At 34.7% G+C, this 10,844-nt stretch overlaps 1 protein-coding gene and 1 non-coding gene across 2 annotated transcripts; one reads left to right on the plus strand and one right to left on the minus strand.

Moving 5' to 3' along the window:
* Positions 1 to 7,190: 7,190 nt before the first annotated feature.
* LOC131173377 (uncharacterized) lies at positions 7,191 to 7,745 on the minus strand. The gene is made up of 2 exons (XM_058135683.1): positions 7,549 to 7,745; positions 7,191 to 7,485 (listed from the first exon to the last, which is right to left on the minus strand). Exons 1-2 carry the CDS (start codon positions 7,743 to 7,745, stop codon positions 7,191 to 7,193), a joined length of 492 nt encoding a protein of 163 aa, XP_057991666.1.
* A 906-nt stretch (positions 7,746 to 8,651) lies between these two features.
* On the plus strand, positions 8,652 to 8,757 carry LOC131173501 (small nucleolar RNA R71). Its single transcript, XR_009143817.1, has one exon. It is a non-coding gene; the product is annotated as a small nucleolar RNA R71 (small nucleolar RNA).
* Positions 8,758 to 10,844: the final 2,087 nt, after the last annotated feature.

The following is a 10,844-nucleotide window of genomic DNA, read 5'->3' on the forward strand; positions in this document are numbered from 1 at the left end:
TAAGGGATAAATGGTAAATGTAAATGAGCAAAGTAAATCGATTAATCTAATTAGAATATGGGTAAAGAGCAAACTAATAAATTCTAAATCTAGTTTGCAATTAAACTAAATTAACAATGGGTAATTCAAATCAAAGTCTAATTATGTTTAAAGTAATTCCAGAGTTGGGGGTTTATGAATAAATTAATTGGGATTTGTCTTGGGCATTCCAATTTTTTAGGGAAAAATAGAGTTTGAAGGAAATTGATTCTAAATTCCTTTGATATCTTTTTCAAGCAAACCAAAGTATGTTCTAAAATAACCAAACCTACTTTTCGTATGTTATTTGATTACTTTAAAACCCATTAAGTTTTGTAATCAATAATTAATTCCTCTTAAAATCCTAGTTTATTTCTAAATCTAGGTGATTTTAAGTTCCAATCCTTGATTATCTATCAATGACTTTCACCTTTCGGTCCTTCAATCAAAGATTAACACAATACCTAATGGGTACCAACATTAGGCAAGTAAATCAAGCACACAAGGAATAAATCAAAACTTATATTTATGTAAAATAAGGAAATACCCAGTCCAAATCCACAAATTAATCTAAAACATATTTCCCAACTCTGAAATCCAAAGAGTTTACTCACTCATAATGGTATTTACAAGAAAGATTGATGGAAAAATAGAGAAAAACATGATAAGAGGACTAAAATAGAAAAACCCAGGTAGAAGAACCCAAAACTCTGGCTTCTGGAGCTCTAAAAATGGTTGCAGCAGCTCCTCCCCAAAAGAAATGGCGTCTCCTTGTCTCTCTATTATATTTTCTTTCCTTTTTGTTTCTCCTCCTTTTTCTCTTATGGCAAAAACTAAGAAATGATGAATTTATATGGTCCCAAAAAGTTGCCCTAAAAGTAAATAAGAGCCAAGGAGTGGATAGGAAATGAGGTGTAAAATTATCCAAGTCAGCAGCATTATTCACGTTCTGGGCAGTCTGCTTAGGGTACGACTTAACCCTAAGCAGGTTCTTAGCAAATTTCAGCTTCTGGTCGCACTGTCTACTTAAGGTTAAGCAGACCCTCAGCAAATCTCGGCAGACTTAGAGTAAAATAGACTTTTCTGCTCATGCTTGACTTGTGCTGCACCTTAAGCACTGCCGCTTTACCCTAAGCAGGATCTTAAGCAAAGTCTCAAGCAAATTTCGGCTAACTTGCTCTTTCAAGGCTTGATTTCTTCAACTTTCCTCTGTGCTTAAAGAACTCCAAATTTCTTCAAATCACTTCCTAATGCACTCATTGATCTTCGATTTGCCACAAAATCCTATCAAAAATAACAAAATTACAAAAATCAAATATAAAGTATCTAAAGTTAATAAATAAGCTAAAATAAAGCTAAAAACATAAAATATACTAAAATATAAGGGCACAATTGATGCAAAACTACCCTAAAATGCATATATGAAATGAGTGTAACAAATTCCCCCAAATTCAAACCTTTGCTTGTCCTCAAGCAAATTAAAAACAATTAATGCAATTTGGGGTACCTTACCTTAAATTTATGAAAATTACTTATCCAAACTTTCAAGCTTACCTTTAGCCACCAACAAACCATATACCCACTTTCAAGGTGCAAAGAATTCAATCCTTACCAAAGTTATCACCGCTTAGCCTTGGGTCAATTATTCATATCATCAAGCCCAAACCAATCAATCACAAAGAATAATCATGCCTAAATAGACTATAGGGTAATCAACAAACTAAAGTGTCTTAAATAATGATGGAAGTAAATGAATGGATTAATGATATCACAATCCCATAGGCAATTCTCCTATTCCAATCTCCACTAATGTAGTAAAACACCATCAAAAGATTAAAAGGACTTTCAAGGGTTGTAATGGGGCCAAGAGGGTGATAATGTGGCTAACAAGGAAAGGATAAAAGTAACAAAATATGAGAATAATCAAATTATTAAAAGATCAAGACACACAATTTTTTTTTTTTTTTGAATCAAATGGGAGAAGGAACTTTACAACTATTCACTAATGCTAGCATATAATTTTGAAGCTTTTAGAGGGACTACATAAATAACATTGACTTTGAATTATAATTGTCCATTTCAATTCACCCCCAAACTCATTTCTTTGTGTACTTGGGTGGTGAATTACTTTACATACCATAATTGAATTTGCTAGCTTTTTTTTTTTTTTTAATCACTTCTCCCAACTAATTATTATTATTATTTTTTTAATTGTATCTATCACTCAAAGAATTATTCTTATGGAGGGTAGGTAAGTGTTTGGGTTTATGGCTAGGTATTAATATGGGTTCCAAAGGAATAAGAGGGATAAATGTAGGCTCAAATTGGTTCCAAAGGAAAATTTTTAAGTGAGGTTGGCTAAGGTTAAAATATGGTTTAAAATTCAAAGAATGCCTAGATCATTTCTTTCTCAAGTGCATACTATGATTTCACCTTGAAAGGTTTAGAAAGATTGTTTTAGGATTGGTGAGACATCAATTAGCTACTTCTCACCCTAGAGTTTTCTCTAGGCACTCAAAGTCAACACAATTGATTGGGTGGCCTTTGGCTAAGAAGATATAAACTAAAACAAGAATCTAATAATTTTGCACCTATCCAGAACTTTCAATCCATCAAACCCTTCTAAAAGTAAGCTCAATTGCTCTTCAAGGCAATTTTCAATCCTCTAAGGATAAGGTAAAAAATTATTTTTATGATATGCATGATCCTAAAATGAATGCATAAATCAAATTAAAACTAAGTGTATTCTATATGAAAACTATATGCAAATGTATGTATATGGGTATAGACATGTGTGTGGTATATGTATAAGTGTATGGATTATCTATATATGGATGAATGAAATGCAATAAATGAATGAATGAAAATTTTAAAGAAATTTTTAAAAATTTTGCAAAAATTTTGCCCTCACCCCCAAACTCAAATGAAACATTGTCCTCAATGTCTAAAATGAATACAAAGATGGGCAAAATTGTGTAAACTAATCAATTAATGAAATATATACAATTGGGGATTAAATCAATATAAGCTCAAGTATTTCAAAATTAGCTCAAATTAATATTAACAATGAAGCTTTAGAGAGAAAAATGTGAAAAAGTATCCAAAATGTATGAATTTACACTGCTTAAGATGTTGTTTAACCTATTGCGTAGGGTAAGCAAAAGCATAAGCATTGGCAACATACCATAAGCATAAATAGTAAAAGGGTAAGCTGTTACCTCCAAATGATGTTAAACATATGCAGCTCAAAGGAGATTATGCAACTCATCAATATCAACAAAATTAGGACTGAATAAAAGATAAAGTACAAAAATAATGTGCAAGAAGATGAAAAAGTCTAATGAAATAAGATCTAACAGTTAAATCAAGAATTAAACCAAAGAGCATTCATAGAATAACTATATCCATATCAGAAGATAAAATAAAATAAACTAAACTAAAGGAAATGAATGCAAATATAATCATAAAAACTAATTACCAAAGTATTACAACTATTACTAAAGTTTGAAGATTAAAATAAACAGATTACAAAATAAACCTAAAACAGAGACTAAAACTGAATTGAAGAACTAAAACTAGTACTAAACTACTGCTACTGTTTAAGCTCTGCTGTCAAGGCTTTATTCTTTGTATTAGAGTGCCTTGAGTTCTCTGGTAGGTTCATTGTGATCTGAAGCTTGAGCGATTTCAAATTTTTACGTGAGGTCTTTCATTTCTTGTAGCATGTATTGGCCCCAATGATATAAATTGTTATAAGATTGGGCCAATTTGTTATAAACTCCAACATTTGAAGTTGTTCTTTATACGCTTCTTTTAAGAGATGAAAATATCTTTTTAAGTTTCTTTTCTAGCTTCTACTATTGTTTGAAATATTGATTAACCATGGTATCAATTTTAACTTCTAAGCTCTTCAAGGTTGCAAGGATATCTATGGTGTCGGTGAGAGCAGATGGTTGGGCAGTGGCTGCTACTTTGGATTCTAAGGATCTTAAGAGGGACAAAATATCTGCTGAAACTGTGGGGCAGTGGTTGTTTGGGGTTTTGCTGGTGCAAAGGTAGTTGGTTCTGGAGTACCACTGGCTTCAGCATGCTGTTGTAACAAAGCATAGGTATGTCCTACTTTCTCACAAAGATCCATGTGTAGCAATATTGTGCTGTCTATATATGATTCACCAGACACTAGCAGTAGCTTATATAGACTAGCAACAAAGCTAAATAAACTGGCTATGGCAGTTATATATCCTCCAAAGACTATGCTACCTTTGGTATGCTTTGTGACAGTTTGGTGCCAATGAGTAGCTAGGAAATGGGCTGTGCTAACTTGTTTTCTCTCCTTCATGCACCACAAGAAAAATAAATCTCCAGCACCCACAATGCTGTTACTATGTCCCCTTCCTAAAACAGTGTAAGAGATAAATCTATGGAGGTATTTCAACACATGATCGACTATCCTAGAGGCTTTTGCTGTCCTCTGTCTGTAATAACCCCCATAAGGTGCAATATCTTTCCAGAACTGAACAGGGTCATAGATGGTTTATTACCACTCAATACTTTTATAGCCCGAATCCTGAAAACCAAAAATTTCATTCATAGAATCCATGTCTAACTCCCTATCAATGCTAGCACATCGAAAATAAATCACATCCTTATGCTCAGGTATTGTTGGTTTGAAATTTAGCCTTAAGGAACTCAAAAATTCTAAGGTCAAATCCTTGTACACTGATTCCCTAATCCTAGCAAACTTAGTCCAGTTGACAGCATCTAAATAGGCAAATACAGAGTCATAAATGCCTAACTCTTTTAAAATCTGCTGTTCCTTGTATTTGTTCGCCTTAATAGGTTTAGAAGCTAAACTCTCATTAGCATTTTTCTTATCCATGTATTTAAAAGCCCAAGGTAATGGATAAAGTACCTCCTCTATATCATTGGCGGATGACATAGGTCTTCTTTGGAGCGATGGCGGTGAGGAGAGTTTAAGGGTGGTGAGTGCGGGGTTTGAGCCGTGGTGATGGAATTTGCGAGGAGGACCTAGTTTTTCTTTGGTAGTTCGGAGGAAAGTTGAGGTGGAGAGTTTAAGTCCAAAGGAGCAGAGGGTGTTCCTTTTCTTTTTTCGACAGTGGCTTTCTTGGGTCTACCAGCAGCCTTTTTAGTTTTACCTTTAGATTTGGTTTGAGTTGGCGCAGGTTCAAACATTGGTTCTTGGAACTGAGTTTCGAAAATGGGTGTTTCATTTTGTGGCTCATTTTGTGGCGAGAGGGGGGTCGGCGGAATAAGGGTTGGTGTTTGGCTTTGGGGTAGTGGTGGTGTTTGCGGTGGTGGCGATTGAGGTAGTGGTGGACTTGGACTGGGGTTAGGGTTTGTGGGTAAAGAAGATGGAGTAGCCATTTTCGATTTGACAGAGCATTGAGATTTTCTGGGCTTGGGTTTGTGGGTGGACCACATCTTGGTTCTCACCATTTAATGAAGAGAAATAAACTCTTCAGCTTCCCTAGAAATACCGAAAAAAATGGTGGAGGGAGGGGGTCGGCGGAATGAAGCTTTGGTTTATCGGGAGTTTGGGCGAGGGCTTCATATAAAAAAAATGGCGGAAATTTTGGGCTTTTTAAAATGTAGGGCAGACGTCTGGTAATTTGGGTTATGCTTGGGGTTAAGCATAGGGTTCAGCAGAATTTGCATAGGATACTGCTTAGTAAGCAACATCATCAACAAGTTTCGGCAGGTTTTGGGAAAAATTGTGATTTTACTTACCAAAAACAGTCCAAATGCTATGGAATGCTATCATGACCCTCAGCAATTACCAAATGCACATTAATACCACAAAATTGAAAAATTTAAGCTCATCATCTCTCATAAACTTATCAAGCATGATACAAGCATGTGGTAATTAGCTCAAATTAGGCACCAATTGTGATTACCTTTTTGCAAACTTAATGAAATGGTCTCATTCCTAAACTTATACCAAAAGCACATTTTCAGCAGCATTTGAGACAAGTTTCAGACATTCAAAAATTGCAAAAAAAAAAAACATAGAAATTGACTTTTTAAGCAGCATGAACAGTAGCTTGAGCAGTAACAAAAATTAGCAGACTACAAAAACTAGCAGCAATTCGAACAAAAACATGTAAATTTCTAACAGATTACAAAACTATATATACATTAAAAGGTAAAACTTAACAAATACTATTTTTGTACTTTAATAAAGCTCACATCAGTCCTAAATATCAAAATTGATCCTCATTCAAGTTGCATTTCACAGAATTTACACAAGACACAAAATTAAACATGTGCTATCAAAAAGATTGCAATATCAGCAATTTAGCACAAGTTTAAAAGTATTACTGTTCACAGGTACTGGATAAAGTGCAGTATTTTGCTTTATACTTGCTCTCTTTCAATTCTTTGTATTTGCTACATATGTTAATTTGCCCAATCTTCATGAATGACCTACAAAAGATAAACAAATGTCACTTTTGAGTTTAATGAGGGTAAAAGCTAAAAATGAAATGAAATAGAAGATTAATAAACTATAAAAGGATACGCTTGGGTTGCCTCCCAAGAAGCGCTTGTTTAAGGTCTTAAGCTTAACCTTCTTTTTAAAGCTCATGGTGGTTGGAATTGGAAAATGTTACCTCCCTTCACAACAGGTGCTGAAATGAATTTATACTTCAACTTTTTCCCATTATATGTGAAAATACTTGTTGCTTTGTTCAGAATCCCAACTATATCTTGAAGATTATTCTTACAAATTTTAGATGAATCTCCTCTTTTGAGTGATTTTGATGGAGGCTTGAGCTTAACTTTTGAAGCTTCATTGTTAATCAAATGAGATGGTAAAGCTGACTTTTTCTTTCACACTTTATCTTGATTGCATTGCATTGGAATGGCTTGATTTTCCTCTAGTTTAGTAACTTGGTTTAGCATCATGCTCAATAACATCTACCCTATAATAAGAATTCATCACAGCTAGTTTCTTGGAATGTTGGAATAAATTAAACTCTATTTCCTCCTCCCCCACTGTCAACTTCAATTTCCCATTCTTTACATCTATATTAGCTCTGCGATGGCTAAAAATGGCCTTCCAAGTATGATGGGCGTTCTTACATCCTCCTCCATCTCTAGTACAATAAAATCCACTAGAATGAAAAACTTCCCAACTTTTAATGGTACATTCTCTAAATCCCAACTGGATACTTTATAGATCTGTCAGCTAACTGCAAAGAAATAGTTGTGGGCTTTAGATCTCCAACCTTTAACTTCTCACATATGGAAAGTGGCATCAAGCTAACACTAGCCCCCAAGTCACATAATGCTCTCTCAATACTTGTTTCTCTAATGTGACATGGTATGGAAAAACTTCCAGGATCTTTCAGCTTAGGTGGGAGCTTGTTCTGCAATATAGAACTGCACTCCTCAGTAAGTGCAACAGTTTCATAATCTTCCAACCTTCTTTTATTTGATAAAATCTCCCTAAAAAACTTAGCATAAGAAGGCATTTGAGAAATGACATCGGTGAATGGAATGTTGATATACAACTTCTTCAAAACTTTAAGGAATTTCCCAAAATGCTTATCTAATTGTGCTTTCTGAAACCTCTGAGGAAAGGGCAATGGTCGCTTGTATGGTGCAGGAGGAACATATTTCTCTTCAATTTTCTTTTTATCTTCTTTCTCTTCATTTGCTTCCTTACTAGCTTTAGCTTTAGTTGAAGTGGATTCACTCTCACTCATCTTTCTTTTCTTTCAACTTTACTTCAATTTCGTGTTCTTCCCCCATTACCTTTCCACTTCTTAAAATATGACATTACCTGCTCCCTTAGATTTTCTGGCTGGCTAGGGAGCTTCCCAAATGCTTTGTTATTTGAAGAGCTAGCTTGTTGAGCTATTTGATTCTCTAACATCTTGTTGTGTGTTGCCATTTGATCTACTTTAGATGCTAATTGAGAAATCATATCTTGTTGACTTTGATGGCTTACAAGTAGAGTCTCAATCATAGCTTCTAATCTAGCTATCTTGTCTGGTTATGCTTGTTGTGGTAGAGGTGGAGCAGGTGCATTTTGAGATTTAGGAATCCCAGGAGGACCTCTATTCTGCTAAAAATTCTGATGTTGTTGATACCTAAAAGGTTGCTGAAAATTTTGATGTTGTCCTTGTCTACCTCCCCAAGAGAAATTGGGGTGGTTTCTCCATGCTGGATCATAAGTTGCAGAAAATGGGTTACCACCTGGTCTTTGATTGTAGTTCCCCACATAATCCACTTGCTCACTTGAAAAATCTTGATTAAGTGCAAAAAAATTAGCTGCACAATTGACATTTGCAGCTCCAACTTCTACTGAATTACTAGAACCTCCAGTTGAAGAATTTACTTTCATGCTTAGCTTGTCCATCTTCCTTGTCAAAGCATCAAACTTAGCATTAATCATATTCATGGCATCAAGCTCAAACATACCAGCTGGTTTCTTGATCTCATTCCTCTCACAACTCCATTGGTAGTTGTTATAAGCAATTTTATCAAGAGCAGAAAAAGCTTCATCTTCAGATTTCTCCATAAGATCACCTCCAGAAGATGCATCAATTGTACTTCTAATAGCTGGTGAAACTCCATTGTAAAAGTGTTGAACAATCATCCACTTAGGAATCCCATGATGTGAACATCTCCTTTGCAAATCCTTGTACCTCTCTATGCTTCATACAAGCTCTCATCATCTCTAGGTTTGAAAGAAGTCAGCTCATTTCTTAGCTTAGCTGTCTTGCTTGGTGGAAAATATTGAGCTAAAAATGCTTGAGAAAGTTTATCCCATGTTATGATAGAACCCGGTGGCAATGAATGTAACCACTCTCTAGCTCGGTCCTTCAGAGAAAAAGGAAATAATCTGAGTTGAATTGCATCATCAGAAACTCCATTTATTTTCAACATATCACTGATCTCAAGAAAGTGTGCTAGATGCACATGTGGACTTTCACTTGGATTTCCTCCAAATTGTGATTGTTGTACCATCGGCCAGTCTGAGCTTCAATTCAAAATTATTAGCTTCTACTCTTGGTCTTGTGATACTTGGCATGAAATCCCCAATGTTAGGATAGGCATGATCCTTCATAGAGTGGTTGTTATTGTTGTTCGTCATTTCTTCTTGTAATTGCTCTTGCTCTTGTGCTCTTTCTTGTTGTTGTTGAGCTTTAATTTCAGCTTTTCTCCTTTTAGATTCTGCTTTTAAAGCTTTTTTGCTGTCTTTCTATTTACGGATTAAAGAATAAATTGATTTCTTCACTTTTGTCCTTCTCATAAAATAAAGTACCTGAAAAACAAAATAAACAAATTCTCAAAGTAAAATGGTAAAAAGAAAATAAAATAAAATGCCCAAATTAACCAAACAAACAATTGTTCAACATCAAACAAAAATCAAATCCCCGGCAACGGCGCCAAAAACTTGATGTGGCGAATCGCAAATATACGGGTCGTCTCGAGTAATAAAGTGATGAATCAAGTATCGTTCCCACGAGGATTTTCAGTTTGAGTACCAAACTATGAATGAAGCGATTATTTGGGCTAATGATTAAGGGATAAATGGTAAATGTAAATGAGCAAAGTAAATCGATTAATCTAATTAGAATATGGGTAAAGAGCAAACTAATAAATTCTAATCTAGTTTGCAATTAAACTAAATTAACAATGGGTCATTCAAATCAAAGTCTAATTATGTTAAAAGCGATTCCAGAGTTGGGGGTTTATGCATAAATTAATTGGGATTTGTCTTGGGCATTCCAATTTTTTAGGGAAAAATAGAGTTTGAAGGAAATTGATTCTAAATTCCTTTGATATCTTTTTCAAGCAAACCAAAGTGTGTTCTAAAATAACCAAACTTTCGTATGTTATTTGATTACTTTAAAACCCATTAAGTTTTGTAACCAATAATTAATTCCTTTTAAAAGCCTAGTTTATTTCTAAATCTAGGTGATTTTAAGTTCCGATCCTTGATTATCTATCAATGACTTTCACCTTTCGGTCCTTCAATCAAAGATTAACACGATACCTAATGGGTACCAACATTAGGCAAGTAAATCAAGCACACAAGGAAATAATCAAAACTTATATTTATGTAAAATAAGGAAATACCCAGTCCAAATCCACAAATTAATCTAAAACATATTTTCCAACTTTGAAATCCAAAGAGTTTACTCACTCATAATGGTATTTACAAGAAAGATTGATGGAAAAGTAAAGAAAAACATGATAAGAGGACTAAAATAGAAAAACCCAGGTAGAAGAACCCAAAACTCTAGCTTCTAGAGCTCCAAAAATGGTTGCAGCAGCTCCTCTCCAAAAAAAATGGCGTCTCCTTGTCTCTCTATTATATTTTCTTTCCTTTTTGTTTCTCCTCCTTTTTCTCTTATGGCAAAAACTAGGAAATGATGAATTTATATGGTCCCAAAAAGTTGCCCTAAAAGTAAATAAGAGCCAAGGAGTGGATAGGAAATGTGGTGTAAAATTATCCAAGTCAGCAGCACTATTCACATTCTGGGTAGTCTACTTAGAGTGCGGCTTAACCTAAGCGACTTCTTAGCAAATTTGACACGGTCTGCTTTATGCCTTAAGGTTAAGCGGACCCTCGATAAATCTCGGTAGACTTAGAGTAAAATAGACTTTTCTGCTCATGCTTGACTTGTCTTTGCACCTTAAGCAATAGCTTTACCTAAGCGGGATCTTAAGCAAAGTCTCAAGCAAATTTAGCTAACTTGCTCTTTCAAGGCTTGATTTCTTCAACTTTCCTCTGTGCTTAAAGAACTCCAAATTTCTTCAAATCACTTCCTAATGCACTCATTGATCTTCGA

The sequence above is a fragment of the Hevea brasiliensis genome, chromosome 14 (genome assembly GCF_030052815.1).
Source record: "Hevea brasiliensis isolate MT/VB/25A 57/8 chromosome 14, ASM3005281v1, whole genome shotgun sequence".
NCBI lineage: Eukaryota > Viridiplantae > Streptophyta > Magnoliopsida > Malpighiales > Euphorbiaceae > Hevea > Hevea brasiliensis.

What these genes read in the sequence shown, in the direction of transcription:
- LOC131173377 (XM_058135683.1), bottom strand. Translation starts at nt 7,745, where the DNA reads ATGAGTGAGAGTGAATCCACTTCAACTAAAGCTAAAGCTAGTAAGGAA. An exon ending in CTTAAAGTTTTGAAGAAGTT is followed by an intron (nt 7,486 to 7,548) that starts GTATATCAACAT and finishes TAAGTTTTTTAG; the next exon opens with GGAGATTTTATCAAATAAAA.